At 44.2% G+C, this 18,991-nt stretch overlaps 3 protein-coding genes across 6 annotated transcripts; all 3 read right to left on the reverse strand.

The window, feature by feature from the left end:
- Positions 1 to 708: 708 nt before the first annotated feature.
- LOC115597167 (tetraspanin-14-like) lies at positions 709 to 5,291 on the reverse strand. 4 transcript variants are annotated; one of them, XM_030442904.1, is made up of 9 exons: positions 5,163 to 5,291; positions 4,485 to 4,565; positions 3,901 to 3,951; positions 3,650 to 3,796; positions 3,385 to 3,555; positions 3,134 to 3,259; positions 2,989 to 3,039; positions 2,453 to 2,566; positions 709 to 2,179 (listed from the first exon to the last, which is right to left on the reverse strand). In XM_030442904.1, exons 2-9 carry the CDS (start codon positions 4,563 to 4,565, stop codon positions 2,114 to 2,116), a joined length of 807 nt encoding a protein of 268 aa, XP_030298764.1. In that variant the 5' UTR covers positions 5,163 to 5,291; the 3' UTR covers positions 709 to 2,113. The 4 variants fall into 4 exon arrangements, with proteins under 4 accessions (XP_030298764.1, XP_030298765.1, XP_030298766.1 ...); XM_030442905.1 differs by lacking the exon at positions 5,163 to 5,291 and adding an exon at positions 4,958 to 5,144; XM_030442906.1 differs by lacking the exon at positions 5,163 to 5,291 and adding an exon at positions 4,837 to 4,921.
- Positions 5,292 to 8,796: 3,505 nt separating this feature from the next.
- Positions 8,797 to 10,497, reverse strand: LOC115596200 (cytochrome c oxidase subunit 7A-related protein, mitochondrial-like). The gene is made up of 3 exons (XM_030441050.1): positions 10,295 to 10,497; positions 9,531 to 9,665; positions 8,797 to 9,105 (listed from the first exon to the last, which is right to left on the reverse strand). The coding sequence occupies exons 1-3, from the start codon at positions 10,361 to 10,363 to the stop codon at positions 8,965 to 8,967; spliced, it is 345 nt and encodes a 114-aa protein (XP_030296910.1). The 5' UTR covers positions 10,364 to 10,497; the 3' UTR covers positions 8,797 to 8,964.
- A 3,538-nt stretch (positions 10,498 to 14,035) lies between these two features.
- LOC115596189 (potassium voltage-gated channel subfamily G member 3-like) lies at positions 14,036 to 18,131 on the reverse strand. Its single transcript, XM_030441034.1, is given in 4 exon segments — positions 14,036 to 16,379; positions 16,557 to 16,694; positions 16,696 to 17,473; positions 17,686 to 18,131. Coding segments are annotated over 3 exon segments (1,218 nt in total). The 5' UTR covers positions 17,130 to 17,473; positions 17,686 to 18,131; the 3' UTR covers positions 14,036 to 15,733.
- Between the last annotated feature and the right edge of the window lie 860 nt (positions 18,132 to 18,991).

Below are 18,991 nucleotides of genomic sequence, written 5' to 3' on the forward strand. Positions count from 1 at the left end.
GACTCCGCCTGCTCTGGCAGCGCGCGCTTCCCCCGGAGGAAGGGGGGCCAGACAGAGGGGGGGGGTGACTGAGGGGGAGTATGGTGAGGAAGCGGGGGTGAGGAGGAGCAGGACTGAGGGGGAGGACTGAGGGGGAGGCAGGAGCGGGACTGAGGGGGAGGCAGGTCAGGTTTCAGTGTCTCACACTTTAAAGGTGCAGCAGCGCCTCCTCGCGGTCACTCCGCGTCATCACACCGATAGGTGGAAGTGACGTCACGAAGTTTAATTGATTTCCAACATAATGACGTTGTGTTCAGGCACAGTGGGACATTTCTAATTGATCATTTTGGTCATCTAAGTACAGTTATTGATAAATGCCAGCTGGTCAATGATCAGATGTATTGATTGGTGAGAAGTCTCTGCTGTGGTCATGATGTCACAGCTGCTGCTGAGTTATTATTCAAATGATGATTATTAAAATAAGAGGTCAAATCAAATATTGAGGAAACAGATTTGTTTTCTTTGTTCACGTCGGTTTTATTTCTATTTTCTTGTTTCATTCTTTGACTTTATGGCAAAAAACTAAAACTAGAAGCATAATCGATAATCAATACCACATTCAGATCTAAACAAACACTTTTTAAATAAAGGTTTTTAGTGTTTGAATCAAAGTTTTTGTCTCGCTGTTATTTCATGAACAAAAACACATTTTAATTAAAAAAAACAAACTTCAGACCAAAATCCATTTTATTTTGTCGAATATAAAAATTCACTTGGATACAAAACAAAACAGAATCCCTTCAGAATAAAAGTCGTCTGTTAATGAAATGAAGTCTTAAAATCACAAACAGGAAATTAAACAATAATTCAGATTTTTGTACTGATTGGCTCAAACATCCTGAAATCTGTATTTATACAAAACAATTCAAACATTCAACCTGTTAACATGAATCCAGTGTCAATAAAGTTCTGTCTCCTGTGATCACATGACCCGCAGCGCTGTGACTCTTCTTCTGTGGTGTTGTGTTAACCAATGAGAGCTCGACATCGACGGTTTCCCCGTTTGTGTTTCGTTTTGTCGTGTTGAGGAAATCTAAGCCGATAATCATATTGATTGATCAGCTGATTTTAATTTTCACATCTCATTAACATTTTGAAAGGATACCTTAAATCAATCATGACGGTGATTGATCAGGGTTCAACGTTGATCAGCTGCACACTGACCACAAGTGAGCTGGTATTATTGATACGTATCGCATGAATGTGTTGATGCAGTCAGATCTATGTGATCACAGTGAAGACAGACAACTTCACCTGCTGCGTCACACCTGGGTGACATCACTGACTCATCCTTCTCTTATTGGCTCAACTGGACTCCATCAAAGGTTCACTTCCTGTTTTAAATCACAGACAATGAAGACAGAGTCAACTAATCGGCAACCAGTTTGATAATCAATTAATCATTTCAGTAATTTATCAAAATATAAACTCTGATCTCTTTGGGTTTTGGACAAAACAAGACATTTATCAATACTTCATGATTAACTGATTGATCAAGGAAATTAGTAGATTCAGTCACATGATCACAGAGCGAAAGAGCGAAACAAAAGACCTGAGTTCAACCTGAAGGTGGTGATGATGATGATGATGATGATGATGATGAAAGAGGCACTGAACAGTAAACAACCAATCAGGTCAAAGGTCACATGGTTCAATAAACATTCACAGAGGACTGAAACAGTAGAAAAGGCCTGAAGCTGCAGCGTCATTCTTAAACTGCAGGAAAAGTGAAGGCAGTCTGGTGCTGAGCAGGAACACGTCTGTTAGACCGTGAAGCTCTCAGTGACGAAACACAAATACAAAAACATCTACAGAGCAACACAATCTCAAAAAGAGCTCAAAGTCCAGGAAGATGATTACTAGATTCAGTTTCCATTCAAGAAGAACAAAACAAGTTCAGGACTGTGACGGCTCAGAGGTCATCACCCTGATGACAGGAAGTGAAGGCAGTACTGAAGAAACACAAGAAGAAGAAGAAGAAGAAGGCACGTCTGACTGAAGAAACTTGGTCCAGTAACACCTGGTGGAGGCTCCGCCCCTGAAGGTTTAGACTCCGCCCCTGACAGGTTTAGCTTCAGTAGCTGAATTTGACTTTCTCGATGTCAGAGATCAGAGTCCTGGCCAGGTAGATCCCCACCATCTGTACAGGTAAACACACATCCCAGGTACAGTCAACAGCAGGCTGGGACCAGCACACACACCAGCACACACACACCAGCAGACACACACCAGCACACACACACCAGCAGACACACACCAGCACACACACACCAGCACACACACACCAGGACACACACACCAGCACACACACACCAGCACACACACACCAGCACACACACACCAGCACACACACACACACCAGCACACACACACCAGGAGGATGTAGTACAGTACTGAACTGAAGTGTTTGTACCTGCAGCAGGGAGATGACGATGAAGATGATGGCCACCGTGTACAGATTCCCCGGCAGCCAGTCCTCCAACGCAGCGATGCATCCTTTAACGTAGATATGATCACTCCAGTCCCTCTGTGAAGGAACATATAAGAACATCAGAGAAACATTCCTGTGGAACAGCGACCACATGCTTTGTGGGACTGTTAAGACTCAAGAACACGTTCCAAGATTATAAGAACATCAACAGTAAGTTCCTGTTAGAACACAACATGAGACTCGTACCAACATACAACATGTTCCTGTTAGAATGTGTCATTAATACACATGTGCAAATGAAGAGAACAGGAATATATAAAGTGTACGTCTGAGACACTCAACTTCATGTCGTCTCTGAGCTGTGACAATAAAGTTGAATCTAAATTGTGTTTTATATCGAGTCCGTCGGGTTACAGCGAACTTCAGACGTCATCATGTCAGCTGCACCTGCAGAGACACATGTGGACCCCAACAGTCCCAACAGGAAGTCAGACTGAACGAACAGGAAGTGACCTCACCTTTGGTCTGTTTCTGACGTCGTAGCCGCACTGAGTGTTCACCACCGAGTCCTGAACAAACACAAAGTGGTGTCAACATCACACTCATTGTAACCAGGGTGACGAGCCAGGTGTATTGATCAGTATTGATCAGTGATCAACTCACAGCAGGATCAGTGACGCAGCAGGAGAAAGGAACTCCACACTTCTCTCTGCTGCGATGACTCCCGTTACAACTGAAATATACATTCAGATCCCAGTCCTCTGGTTCCTGCGCTCCACAGCAGTGGTTCTGTTAAAGAACAGGATCCGTCCGTCACCATGAAACAGTTAGAACAGGAGACTAGAAGTGAGATCCTACAGGTGTAACTAAGATTTCCTGACTTTATATTTGACAACACAAACATGATGAATTACCATCTTCTGCAGAGAGTCTATGAGGTTCTGCAGGTCGATGTCGTCTCTGTATGCTCTGATGTTTGCCAGGAAGAAGTCGTTGATCCATTCTCTGACCTGACTCTGAAAGACCACCGCCAGAACCGCCACTGTCAGCTCCAGGATGAAGATGAAGCCGATCACACCGGAAAACTGACCCAAAGACACGAGGACAAGTTTAACAAGCGAATGTTCACAGACAGACATTTTAACCTGCAAACTTACGTATAAAGACTTTTTGACGTACAAACTTTAGCAAACAAATGTTTTCTCTCAGAGCTCCCACACAGCCAGCGAAGCCCAGGATGAAGGTGACTCCACCCACCACCAGGACCAACCAGACCGGGTCAAACCCATGCAGCTGGGTCACCTGGGTCAGATCCAGCAGGATTCCCTGTAAAACAAAACAGACCAGCTCTGTAAACCAGGAAACAGTCAGTCCAGTACAAGAGTTCTCACTTTTGGATATTGCAATGATGAGATGATGAGCTGAGTCACCTTTTCACTCCACGCCCAGAAACCAGCCGCAATGAAGGCCGCTCCAGCCAGCTGCAACAGACACACACCAGGGTTCAGACAGATCCAATCACAGACACACACCAGGGTTCAGACAGATCCAATCACAGACACACACCAGGGTTCAGACAGATCCAATCACAGACACACACCAGGGTTCAGACAGATCCAATCACAGACACACACCAGGGTTCAGACAGATCCAATCACAGACACACACGCCAGTGTTTGGACATGTCAGACCACAGACAGACATCAGCATTTAATTCTAAAGTTGTTTGAGACATCTTCACGTCATTCAGACTGAACACGTTCAGACGTGAGAGGAGAACTGAGACATTTCACAAGAACTGACGAGAAACACAGTTTGAGAAACACTTCACATTTCCTGCTCCCTCAACCAAACAGGATGCAGTGCCATCCTTCCTGTGAACTATCAGACAGGAAACAGTCCTCAGTCTCTATATTCAAAGAAAACAGTGCTCCCTCTCAGTCAGTCTAACATGTGATCGGGTAAACAATTGATCAGGTGAACAGGTATATATGTAAGTAAGCAGGTAACTCACCCAGAAGATGATGTTGTAACTGAACATCAGGTATTTGTAGCAGCAGCTGACCTCAGCACTCTCATATCGATAGTAGTACATCTGTAACAACACACAGCAGTTCAACACTCCACAGATATTATATATAAATACACACTGTACATACACAGTGTAAATACACTGACACATGACGTAACACTCATCACGAATAATCAGCACAAACGTCTTTATTAATGACCCGTGTTTGTAAACAATGTCTCAGTAAACAGTCCTGCAGGCTTTCTGTTTTATTAAACTCTGTTAGCCAAACACTAACAAGCAGCTGTTCAGCTCCAGATAAACAATAATTAACTGGATTATAAAGTTAGCTCACTTGAAGCAAATTTGTCTACAACTCCGGATGAAGCTACGCGAGTTAGCCTCGTTTCTGTCGTTGTAAACGGACGTTTTTCTTTCAGTTTTCTTTCTGTAAATCACGAACAAGTTGACCTCACCTCAACTGTCCGGTGTGTTTATACAGAACCGAGCAACTTCCGTTAATGTGCCGTTGTTAACTGTTAATGACGAGCTGTGACGAGTCCACAGCTAACAGGAAGCAGCTAATGCTAACACAGAGTGTGAACTAACAGTGTGAAGTGTGAGTTTAATCCGGGAGGTTAGCGGGAACAGACGGGAACAGACGGGAACAGACGGCCTCACCTCAGATCAGTCTGTAGCAACACATTCACTTTCCTTCGACACTTTAACTCAGACGAACAAACACACCCTGAGGATGATAACGGACCGCGTCTTCTTCGGCTGTTTCCACCACAAACAAAAACACAGCTCGTTCTTCTTCTCTGGGTTTTATTGTTGGCAAAATACCGTTTTACAGTTTACCGCCACCTGCTGGAGAGAAGAGGAGCTGCAGGCAGAACAATACAGCTTCACACACCGATTATATTATATTATATTATATTATATTATATTATATTATATTATATTATATTATATTATATTATATTATATTAATCCCTTGCTTTCAGTGCTGTTAAAAACTTATGAGGTACTTTTACAAACTTTAGTTTTCATTTTCCTCTTTTCCACTGCAGTACATTTTAGAGGTGAATGTAATATGTTCTCTTACAGTACATGAATCTGCAGTAACTTTACAGATTTAATGTATAAAACATGTGAAGGTTATATAAAATCTGGTGCAGTGTTTATTAAACTAACTAGTACTGTATAAAGTAATTATACAGTACTTTATACTGTATAATTACTTTAATTTCCCATTCTGGGATCATTAAAGTAATTCTATCTATCTATCTAATCTAAGTGCAGTACCGTGTGAAGAATCTATACAATTTTCAGACTAGATGAGTTAGAATTAAGAGTTAGACTTAATGCTTTGTTCTGCCAGTGGCTCAGATCTGGTGAACAGCATCGAGCAGCAGCAGTTTTGCTGTGAAAAACTGATGGAAAAACTGATGGTAAATGAAGTGAGTAAACAGGAAATGAGTAGATCTGGAGCAGTAAATAAAATCATGAATAGCGTTAAGATTCTTATAAAAAACAAAAGTGTGATTCCTGCTGCTTGACTCAGCTGTTAACGATGTGAGGAGCTCGTTAACGAGGACTCTGTCCTAATGAACTTCCTGTGAGACTGATGACAGGATGGGGTCAAATAGTTTGTAACTGTTGTCATGGTAACCAGCCGTTCACCACCTCCACACAGTTTGAACATGGATCACAGTCTGGCCTTCAGCGTGAATCAAAATCCTGCAGTTACTATGGAGACGGTGACCTCATGTTCTCTGTCACCATGGTGATGGAACATGGAGATTCTGGGTCACGCTCAGTTTGTTAAAAATACGACAGAAAACAAACAAACAGGATGTTTACAAATAATTGTGACCTTTTATTGAACAACACACACACACACACACACACATTTGTACGGATGCACCGATAGTGTGTCTGGGGGGCGTGGTTTCAGCGAGCGGAGGAGGAGTTACGTTGAGCATTGTACCAATAATGAGCTGGCTGACATGAGAAGGATGAGCTGATGCTGCTCTGTGAGAATAAACATGATGTGTTTGAATCTAATATGTTTGTTTGTTGACACAATGTGAGAACACAGAGCCTCATCAGTGGACAGAATGTCGTTCATAGAGATGTCAAAATATTTAAGCTTTGCTTCACTGAACATTCATTTAGTCTGATGTTGTGACGTCAAAGTCTCCTTACAGCTGCAGAGTGATGATCACACAAATTAAACTTAATCTGTGACTGAAGTTCATATTCAGTGTGATATCTCCTGTGGTGGTAATCTGGATTAAGACAAAGATTCTTTCATAAACAAACATTTTAGGTTACAAATGTATTCAAACTGTGACAAGACAACTCAATACAACCAAGAGAACACATGAAACAATCCTTGTCCACTGCCTGTTATGAGCTGAGCCCCTCCTTTAATCTGACTGGACTTTGATCTGTGAAATTTCAAAGCTCTTCAAGGTCCAGCCAATCAGAAAGAGGAGGGTCAGGTGACCAACAGGGACTACAGAGTTGAAGTGATTAGCTGTTAGCCTTTAGCAACTCCGCTTCTTCTGTTGAAGTTAGTGAGCAAAGAAGCACAAAACACAACGACACACAACAAAAAATGAAACTGAACATAAAATAAATTATTTTTTGTGACGTCACTTCAATTCTGAGAAAATCCCTCATCAATAAAAAAAACATCTGATAAAATTGATGACAGAGAATTCATCTATTGAGATCCACAAAAATATGAATTATATTGATTATTCATAGAGATGAAGCGGACAAAAAGACAGAAACACTGTCAGCAACAATCAACACAAACTGAGGATGTGTGTGTGTGTGTGTGTGTGTGTGTGTGTGTGTGTGTGTGTGTGTGTGTGTGTAATGTGATCTGTTACCGTGACGCTCGCCTCCAGCATCCCATCACCGTCTCCATGGAAACAGGGCCAGTAATATGACACGTTACACAATATTTGGATCATTTTGTCTCATCAGTCAGAGCTGAGTGTGTGTGTGTGTGTGTGTGTGTGTGTGTGTGTGCGTGTGTGTGTGGAGGGGGGGGTGTTAGCTGCCTTTGTGAGGAATGATTTCAGTTTAAAACCTGAGAGGTTGTTTGAACTCAGAGGACACGTCTGCACGGTGCAGATATATGAGACATAACTAGTCTCAAAACTCTCAACATGAACACACAGCTCCAGCACCAGACTCCCTCAACAAATGTAGTGATTTAAAGAGTTGTTGAGTTGAAACAAACTTTCTAACGTAGTGAAATTCTGTTTCTGACAGATTCTAACTCATTGTGTCCTTCATATAAATTCAGCATTTAATGTGATACATGAGGCCGACTATTAACCACAATTTCACCAGACTCCCTTAACAAATCAGCTTATTTAAGGAGTTGTTGCATAGCATAAAGCTTTATTAACGTAGTGAAACTATATCTTTGACAGATTGTAAGTCATTGTGTCCTTGTTGTAAATTCAGCATTAAATCTTTCAGCTGAAGTTGTTTGTCTCCTTGTAAAAAGTGTCAGTTTGTGGCAGCATGTCTGTACCAGCCTGTCTGCTTCTGTGTCTAAAGTGCTAAAGTCTTACCTGCCAACATTGATCAGCTGTTTGAACACACTCTCGTGTGAGGTCCTGATAACACTGCCTCTGTCTCCATGGCAACCAAGGCCAGTAGATGTGATGTCGTGAGCTTCAGACTGTCCTGTTATAGTGTGTTACATGAGGACCACACCTGAGTCAGGCTGAAGATGATTCAGACACTGATGAACAGGTTAAATATCACATTATCTGTTGATAACAATACTGTCACAATATTGTTCTGAAGACTGTTGATACTTTGACAAAGTCCGAACTAAATGAGATTCTCGATAAATAATCATCAGCGGTGTGGAAATAATGACTAATTAAAACATCACTTTATAGACTCATATCAACATATTAACATATCAACCAGATAACACGTGAATATTAACTAGGCCGACATCAGCTCATATTAAGGATGATGAGAAATGGAAAGTGAGGTCAGTGTGTGCAGGTGAAACTGATCTGAGGTCTGCTGATTGTGTTTACATCCTGAGAGAACAGATAATCCTCAATAAGCCCCTGAAGATCAGAGGAGGATCAGGACTCATAAAACAGGATCAGCTGTCATCATCAGAGGAGCCACCATCTGATCTGTGAGCCGCCGCCGCCGCCGCCGCCACCGCCTCCGACGCTTCATCAGTAATATTAAAGACATTTACATTCAAATCATTTTAAATATCTAATGACAGGCGTCAGTCAAAACACACAGACTGAGATTCTTTTACAACAAAATAAACTTTATTGATTCACACTAAATAACATTTCCTGTACAAACTGTCCATGAACGCCTCATCAGAAACCTCCAACTGTCCCTGAACACTTCGTCAGCATCTGAACGCTCAACTTTTCTCAGAAGTCTATCATCCAATCAGAGCGCTGCAGCATCACTTGTTGCCGGGCTGGGCGGCGATGTAGAGCGCCACCAGGCAGTACAGCACCCCCCCGACTGTCAGACCCATGGTGCTCCGGTAAAGCAGGCGGTCCATGCGGCCCCGCTTCAGGTGGACCGGGATACCGTCCGACCTCTGGACCAAAGAGAAAGGAGTGTTACATCATCACACAGCTCCTATTGTCTCCACAGACACACCTGAGCAGGGACCCCTCAGGTGGAGACAGACCACCTCAAGTATTTTTACTACACAAGTCTGTAACACCAGAGACGACGGCTGTAACACGTGTCCTGTCCCCCCAAGACCAGGATACATATCAACCATTCAGACACAGTTCAGGTCCTGCTCACTGAACTAACTGCCAGAGGCCATTTCCAAGATGGCTGCTGGGCGGAGAGACTTGTGACCTCACTTCCTCCTCAGTGAGCCCTGGAACCTGTTCAAGGATCCTTAAAAACCTCCCCAAAGACCCCTATTAGATCTTCAAGGACCCCTGGAACCTGTATGACATTCATTAAATCTATTACACACACACACAAACACACGGCTGATGACATCACCTGGAAGGCTTTCTGCAGATCGGGGACTCGATTGGTTCCCAGGTACTCCGCCTGACTTCCTGCTTCTGACACCAGTTTGGTCGGAGATGCAAAGATCAGTGGAGGAGAGGCAGGTGGGACAGCTGGACGCAGACCCTGGAGACAGACAGGTAGAGACAGACAGGTCAGAGACTTACAGGTCAGAGAGACAGACAGGTAGAGACAGACAGGTAGAGACAGACAGGTCAGAGACAGACAGGCCAGAGACAGACAAGTGGGAGTCAGACAGGTCAGAGACAGACAGGTAGAGACAGACAGGTCAGAGACAGACAGGCCAGAGACAGACAAGTGGGAGTCAGACAGGTCAGAGACACAGACAGGTAGAGACACAGACAGGTAGAGACACAGACAGGTCAGAGACAGACAGGCCAGAGAAAGACAGGTAGAGACAGACAGGTCAGAGAGAGACAGGTGAGAGACGTGTATATATATATATATATATATATATACACACACAATTAATGCAATGTAAACACTTTCAGACCGGAAGATAAATACAGCTGATACGTAAGTCAGGAAGCGTGTTCTCTGACGTCACTGATCATCAATAACAGCAGGAAAGAGCTGATCGATCAGTGAACTGAACAGCTGATCAGAACTCAGATTAGACTCAAGTCCCTTTCATCAGATTCATCGATGAACAGATCGATAACTGACCACTCCACGTTGTTATTGGTTAGCATTAGCATTAGCAGCTAACAAGGTCACGCGTGCTCGGGTCTCACCTGCGGGTTGTAGGCGGCGGCGGGAGCTCCGGTGAGCCGCTGCGTCACTCCGTTCAGCTTGTAGTACATCACAGTACGTCACGTCACACCTGAACACGCCTGAACACGTCGGATTTCACCTGTTTCTGCTCACAACACACCGCTGCACTGACGCTCCGATCCAACTGCTGACGGCACCGCGCTGCGCGATGACGTCAGCGCGGAGAAGGACCCGCGACTGGAGGCTGTCCGCGGTCTGCCTGACCGGAAGTCATAACGAAGGGCTCGTTTGAGATAAAGACCAGAGTCCAGTTCACAGCAGAGATCAATAATATCAGCAGATATCAGATCAATAGCAGCAGTGAGCTCCAGACTGCTGCTGATCGCCAGGAGTCTGAGACCATGACGTCACAGCACCGCCATGTTGAATAAATTGTGTCAGACAGAAACTCTCCTCCGGGACATTTACTGTATGGATCAGCACCAAGACTGGACCTGGTACTGTCTGTCCTCTGATGATAAACGCAGCTACGCTCCCCTAAAGAGAGAAATTATGTTAAAAGATTCTCTACTGATGCTTCTACCTCCCAGAGAATTAGATGGAACTATAAAAAATCAAATCAAATCAAATCAATTTTATTTATATAGCCCAAAATCACAATCACATTGCCTCAGTGGGCTTTACAATCTGTACAGTGAACAACATCCTCTGTCCTTAGACCCTCGATTCAAGTGAGGAAAAACTTCACATGTTGATGGAAAAAAAAAACCTTTTTACAGGGTAAAAAAAACAATGGAAGAAACCTCAGGAAGAGCCACAGAGGAGGGATCCCTCTTCCAGGACGGACAGACATGCAATAGATGTTGCGTGTACAGGAAAGAACAACAAATCACAGTTTACAAGTTACATCAACAGAAAATCTGATACAAGTTATGTAAAGTGAGTGGATCCAGGAGACGACCGAGCAGGACGAGGCATCACCAAGTGGAGCCCGAGCCAGACGACCTCCTGTCCACCATGATGACCTGGAAGAGGGCAGGCCACACAAGATAATTAGTAATAGACAGAGAGAGGGATCAAGATTTACAGAAATAAAGATATGAGGAGATAGTGAAGCAGAGGAGAGCAATGATCCAGCAGAGCCCAGGGTGTGATAATCCAGATCAGTCAGTGTTTCAAGGCAGCAGGAGCCCGGAAATGGTAGATGGTCCCAGGGGGCCGTGGTCCATCAGAAGGGAGCCTGAAAGAAAGAGGGGAGGAGGAGGAGGAGGAGAAAGAGAAGGAGGAGAGAGAGGAGGAGGAGGGGGAGGAGGAGGAGGAGAGAGAAGAGGAGGAGGAGAGAGAGGAGGAGGAGGGGGAGGAGGGGAGGAGAAGCTATAGAGAGTGTAGAGAGTGACACAGCTTGCAGCTTGTGGGAACAGAAAACAAAACAAAGGTTAGAGAAATGCAATTATTGATCAGAATAATCAGATTGTTTCTCGTCGGCAGCACAGTGTAACTCTAGTAGTATAGGAACTCATTGAGACTGACACCGACCCACTGAAGAAGCTTACATTTGATATCAGGGCTAATTAGAGGCTAAATCGAAGAAGTGAGTTTTGAGTTTAGATTTAAAGGCGTCAACAGAGACAGATTGTCTGATGTCAGCTGGGAGGTTATTCCAGAGGAAACGAGCCCGATAGGAAAAAGCCCTGCAGCCAGCTGACTTCTTCTTAATCCTGGGATCCAGCAGGAGCCCTGAAGTTAGAGAGTATAATGCCCGACTTGGAATATCTGGTTTAATTAGATCTGACACGTACGACGGGGCCGTGTACAGTTTTGTATGTCATCAGCAGCACCTTAAAGTCGGATCTTAGATGCACTGGGAGCCAGTGCAGAGATGCTAAGATTGGTGTAATATGATCACATTTTCTTGTTCCTGTTAAGACTCTGGCTGCAGCATTCTGAACCATCTGAAGACTTTAAGTGCTCTCACGTGGAAGACCTGAGAATAAGGTGGTAGAAGGCGATCTTGGTCATTTCTTTGATGTGCTGATCAGAAGAGAGTGACAGTTGTCGAGAGTTCTTTCGGACAGGTACGATTTTAGCCAGGCTGTCAGGCCAGAGATGCCAAATTGACTTTCAAGTCTGTCTGACAGTATGCCATGATCTATAGTATCAAATGCAGCGCTGAGATCCAGTAACATGAGCACTGAGGTCGAGTTAGAGTCTAAAGTAAATAAAATGTCATTTATCACTTTAGTAAGGGCGGTTACGGCGGAGTGACAGGCTCTGAACGCTGACTGACATTGTAGGTCCGGTGCCGGCCATAGTTCTTTAAACAGTTTTGCCCGAAAGAGGTCCAGGACGCAGGTAGCTGACTTTGAGGATGAGACAATTTTGGACAATATCTCAAGGGAGATCATTTCAAAAGTGTTTAGAGCTGAGACGAACTGAGAATCGGCAGCAGGATATTTTTTAACAAACTTTGACGAGGAAGTCAGAGATGATGAGTTAATTTTAATTTTGAAATTCTCTATTCCACCTAAAGCTAAAGAGGTGCACTTTAAAACTCTGAATAAGATCTGCTTACACACAGATCTCACACAGCTGAAGTTTAATACTGATTTAAATTAATGTACATTCTGCAGAAATGGAACTCAGGAGCAACTTTTCTTTTCTTTTCTTTTTCACAAATAAATAATAGATAAATTCATGAATGTTTCCCCACATTTCCTGATTTTTTTGAAGAGCTCTCTGTAAGTTTTGACTCACTGAAAGTGTTGAAATCTCAACAGGCTGAGTGTCTGTACGAGCATCTGTTCTCTTTCCATCTTAATCCGACCCCAGACCCCATCCACAAAGTGTATTTGTGCTGGAAATTATTCGGCTTGTAAGATTTGTCTTTACTAATAAAGTTTGAAAAAGAAAAGAGAAACTCTCCTCTGGTTTATACTTTTATTAGAAATCATCTTGATCATATCAAAACTTTACGGAGCGTCGCCGTTCTCCCTCAGCTATACTGCTCCCCAGATTAAATGTGTTTCATTAATTCAGGTATTATTTTTAGCAAAATATTACATTCACAAAATGAAACGGCCTGACAGACTTCCCTCCTGTCACACGTTTGAGTTACAGACTTTCACCCACATTTGACTTCCAGAGAAAATTTAAATCTGAAAAAGCAGAAGCTGTCAGAAACAATGAAACTGTTCAGATTTACTCCTTTTAGTTAGCAGACCTTTAAACTGTGTTGTGTTTGTTGATGTTTGAATGTATTTAAAGTTCCTGAATAAAAAGAGAGAATAATTAAAGCTCTCTTCTCTGGAGCTGCTGCGGCTCTCTGAGCTGCTGAGGATTTTATTTTTGTAAAATCTGGGATCATTTCTGTCAGAAGCGGGAGCGTTTCTGTCCTGACGTCTGAGATGTGTGAAATATTCTTTGTGTTCTCAAGTTTGAGTCAGTCGGTCGAAGGAGGCGTCAGAACAGACTGAACTCTGTCTGATGACTGAAGGTGACAGTTTGTCGGGAGCAAAGAGTCCGTATGCTGCGTTGAACTTTGATATCTCCTCAGAAACATTTAACTCTCTAAAATAACCAGGAACAAATATTGAAGGTTATTTTTTCAGGTCTTATATTATTTATTCCTTGAACTAAATTTTCTTTATTGTGATGATATGAATAAACTTTATTGAAACTGTGACGTGACGCTTGAAAACTGATTCATAAAAAGTTGCAGCAGCCGACAAAGAACAAACAGGAAGTCACAAATACACGACGTGGCCCTTTAATGACGGTTTTATCAGGTTTAATGAGGAAATACAACAAGTAAGAGATAAAATCATCTGTTATAGGAGAAAGAAAGAAAGCAAGAAAGAAAGCAAGAAAGAAAGAAAGACATAGTGTGGTATCTTGTTAAAGGTTAAAGGGAAAGTCCGTGTAGTTTGTGCTTTGGTTTAAACCCTGCAGTATTTCACACCACGGAAGAAGAAATAGAAGAAGAAGTGTCTTCACTGAGATAAATCACACCTCCACTGTCCTGACATTCAAAACCGAATGTTTCCAACACTTCAACTTCCTGTCTCTGAGTCTGCTGTTGCCATGGAGACAGTGGATGGTGTCCAGTCAGTCCCGACAGCTCCAGTTACACCACAGACTGCCGGATTAACCCCTGACAGACAGTCCTGAGGGGGGCGCTACAGGAAACAGAGACACTGATGAGCAGGAAGTGGATCCGTTCCTGTTTCCTGTTTTCAGAGACCAAACTGTCTGTGGACTGAATTAAAACATCACAAAGATCCAGATAAGTTCAGAGAGACCGGAACGTTCACGTAGAAACAGAATGACTTCTTTAAAAAAAACAGGAAGCATTGATTTGAATCAAAGAAACGTTCGTCCTCTAATGGAAGAAAGATTTAAAGGTTACAGTCGTGAACGCAAAGCACTGAAACATCTTACTTTACTATGTCTGCAGGAGTAAAGTTACCTGTAAAGTAGAGTCACCTGTGTGCAGGAGTTACCTGTGTGCAGGAGTTACCTGTGTGCAGGAGTCACCTGTGTGCAGGAGTTACCTGTAAAGAAGAGTCACCTGTGTGCAGGAGTTACCTGTGTGCAGGAGTCACCTGTGTGTAGGAGTTACCTGTGTGTAGGAGTTACCTGTGTGTAGGAGTTACCTGTGTGTAGGAGTCACCTGTGTGTAGGAGTCACCTGTAAAGTAGAGTCACCTGTGTGCAGGAGTTACCTGTGTGCAGGAGTTACCTGTGTGCAGGAGTCACCTGTGTGTAGGAGTTACCTGTGTGCAGGAGTCACCTGTGTGTAGGAGTTACCTGTAAAGTAGAGTCACCTGTGTGCAGGAGTCACCTGTGTGCAGGAGTGAACATATTTTTGAGAGTGATAAGGTTTTTATCTGCATTATTGATCCCAGAACTCCTGAAACATCTGAACAATGTGATATTGATTGTTGAACATGTGAAGTTCAGACAGTTTTCAAAGTAAAACGTTTCAGTCAATTCAATGTCAGTATTAAACATTCACTTTTACAGACAAACAGCTCAGCTCTGATTTACTGATCACTCTTCAGAACAAACTGCAGTGTACCTGGACAGGTGAAGTTTGGTGTTCACAGTGTTCAGTTTATCTTGTTTCATTAGTTTCAGTTCATTTCACTCATATTAATCATATAAAGAAAAAGTAACAAACACTGAGGAAACGTTTCCAACAAATAAATGAATATTAATCTGAGTCTCAGTTGGGATCAATTATTCTCCGATCCTCTTTTAAAAACTGTTCATCAATAACTTCTGTCAGTGACTCGTTAAAGGAAGAACATTACAGAAACTTCTAAAAAACAAACCTGAACTCAAAGTTTCATTCAAAACAAAAAGGTCTCGTTCAAGAGATATCGTGTTGTTTCTTTAAGCACTGTTTGACATCGATGGCTTCAGCACTTCCTGTCTGGGTCGCTGTGGCAACGTCGTTGGTCAGTTGATGAACTCAGTGGACAGGCTGTGGGTGCAGCGGGCGGAGCGTACCTTCAGCTCGTGGTAGCACTGGACGAAGCTGTGGTAGATGAAGGTGATGGGCAGCGCCAGCAGCACGATGCCACTCACCACGCAGAGGCCGCCCAGCACACGGCCCGCCACCGTCACCGGGTACATGTCCCCGTACCCCACTGTCGTCATGGAGATGATGACCCACCAGCAAGCAGCAGGGATGCTGGCGTAGTCCTGGTTTCCCGCCTCCAGGTCCAGACCGTGCTCCAGCAGTTGGGCCAAGGCACTAAAGATCGCCATAGCGACGCAGATGAAAATCAGTAGCATCATCATCTCGCGGTAGCAGCGCCGCAGCGTCAGGCCGAGCGTCTGCAGGCCCAGGAAGTGACGAGCGAGTTTGATCACCCAGAAGATCCTCATGATGCGCAGGACACGCAGCGTGACGCCGGCTCGCTGCAGCTGAGAGTTCTCTCCTGTCATGATTGTCACGGTAACGGAGACGTAGTATGGCGTGATGGCGAGCAGGTCGATGATGTTCAGAGGACGGCGGACAAACTCACACTTGTCCCGAGACACCAGGAAACGGATGATACACTCTGCTGTGAACCAACCGATACACACCGCCTCAATGATCCTGCAGGGGGCACAGCCAATCAGGGAGAGGGGGGGAGAGAGGACCAATCAGATTCACAGCATGGAACAATGTTCTAAATGAACAAGATGATCCAATGAGAGTCAGAAACAAGTTCACTCAGAATCAGAAATACTTTAAGACAGAGTTTTGTGTCCAGACTGGTTCCTGCTGTCCTACCTGTGCTGGTCGAGGGTCTCAGCGGTCTTCCAGTCCGGTAAGGTGCTGGCACACAGCATCACCATGGAGATGATCACGAACAGCATCGACACCGAAGCCAGGATCTGCGCCGCCAGCGAAGATGTGGGCTCCTCGACGTCTCCTCATCATCTCTATCCAGCGGCTCCGCGGCTCCTCGGGGCCCCGCGGCTCCTCCTCGGGGAAGAAGTGGACGAAGCAGTCAGACAAACGGTCATCGAGACGCCGCTGGCAGCACGGCTGCAGGTCGGCGCTCTCCAGGCCCCAATACAACATCTCGTTGTAGAAGGACAGCTCACACATGTGAGGCACGAACCGTAGCTTCCCGTGCTGCACGTACAGCATGATGAAGCTAAAGGCCTCCGAGTGGCGGTCAAAGAAAAACTCATTCCTGTCGCGGTCGTAGTCGTCACAGAGCTCCAGCAGCTCGCTCTCCGACACGCAGCGATGCAGCCGGCTGAGTCTGCTGAGAGGGAGGCGCTTCATCAGCTCTGCCGAGAAGGAAAACCTACGACCGCCAACGTTCAGGATGCAAAGACTGCTGCCAAACTTCATGTTACTTCACTTTAAAAACACAGACGGCTTCCAAACATTGTTACCTGCGATACAAACGTGGACTTCTGGTGTCCAAACTTCATATCGTTCAAAATGTCGACTGTTTCCAAAATTCATCATCTGTTTGTTAAAAAGCTGAAGCGGTTTTAAAACTTTATTTTCTGAAACAAAAACAGGAAGTGCTGTGTACCAAATGTCGTCTTCTGTGTTATTTAATCTTCAGTATGTCTTTTTGAAGCTGCTTCCGAACGTTTCCGTGAGTGAATTAAACCAGCGACTGATGCTTCATCTCAGACAGAAGCTTCCTGTTTTCTTCTCTCTGGTCGTCGTCTTCTTCTTTGGTGCTTGAGTGAGATGAAAGATGTGTCAGTAAACAACATGAGTGACCCACATTGATCTGAAATGATCTAATTCTCTCTCGTCTCTCTCCCACTCACTTATCATACATTATGTTATTTATAGAAAACTATAACAATATTTTCCTTTGACACCAAAAACACCAGAACAAACTGAGCTGACTCAGAGCAGCTGATGTAACACCGACATAAAAACTCACCTGGTTTCACCGTCCGACATGAAGCTGATCACAAGTGGATCCTCTCTGACTTCTGTTTGTTGAATCTGGAAGTGAAGAGCAGCAGCAGCAGCAGCAGCAGTACATCCTCCTCCTCCTCCTCCTCCTCCTCCTCCTCCTGTCTGAGAGGAGGAGGATCACAGTCGATGATTCAAACACTCAGTCTGAGCTGCACAGAATCTGAACCTCAACAAACCTCGTCAGTGTCTGACTGACTGAAGATGCTGCTCATCATTATTATCATCTCATCACCATCATCATCCTCATCACCACCTCTCGTTGTTGTTCTCCCTCCTGCTCCTCACTGTGATGACCTCATCATCACTCAGAATTAAACATTTGATCCACCTCATTTTCATTCAACGTCTCATGAACATCAGAGAGATTATTGATGAATAACGAGTCAGACTTTATTAATTCATTAACCGCCTGCAGAGTGTCTTATGAAGAGATGACTCCCCCTGCTGGAAGATTCTGTAAGCTGCAGCTCAACATGTTTTCTTCACTCTGTTGCTGTGTCTCAGTTCAGGTCTGCATCCTTCAGAGGAGCATCTGAAGGCTGATTACATCACAACACCACATGAAGGCTGTCCCAGTCTGAAGGCTCCTCCAGATGCTCCTTTTCTCCCTGTTTCTGGAGGATGCACCGCTACGATACCTCCCGGCCTCACCTCAAAACATCCAAGAGGGGAGAATTGCTTTCTTTACAGACCTAATTACAGAACAAACCCATTCCTAGGTTCCTGTGTAACAGTACTGACCGGCTTGTAAACCCTGCCCACCCCACTGTATCTGCCTCCTCCCCACCAGACTGTGAAAGTTGGCTGTCTTCCTTTCTTGACAAAATTAACATTATTCGCTCAAACTTTAATAATCCTACTGTTTCATCTGACTCACCAGTCCACTGTCCTACTCTCCTGTCTGACTTCTCCCCTATATCTCTGCATAATCTCATAGACACTATATCCCACATGCACCCGTCCCCCTGCCGCCCTCGGCCTGGTCTACTCTCCATCATTAACCTCTCTCTCACTTCTGGCTCTGTCCCTGATGGCTTTAAGATGGCAAGAAACAAACTGCCCTTGATCCAGCCCAAACAAACAACTACAGACCCATCTCAGAACTACCATTCATCTCCAACATTCTTGAAAAAATCGTTTCACAGCAGCTACTCGAGGTCATTGAAGGACACGATATTTTCAACATCCAGTCCGGCTTTCGCCCTCTTCATAGTACAGAAACAGCTCTGCTGATAATTGTGAAACATTCAGTTCTGGTCCTGCTTGAC

The sequence above is a fragment of the Sparus aurata genome, chromosome 15, assembly GCF_900880675.1.
Source record: "Sparus aurata chromosome 15, fSpaAur1.1, whole genome shotgun sequence".
Taxonomy (NCBI): Eukaryota; Metazoa; Chordata; class Actinopteri; order Spariformes; family Sparidae; genus Sparus; species Sparus aurata.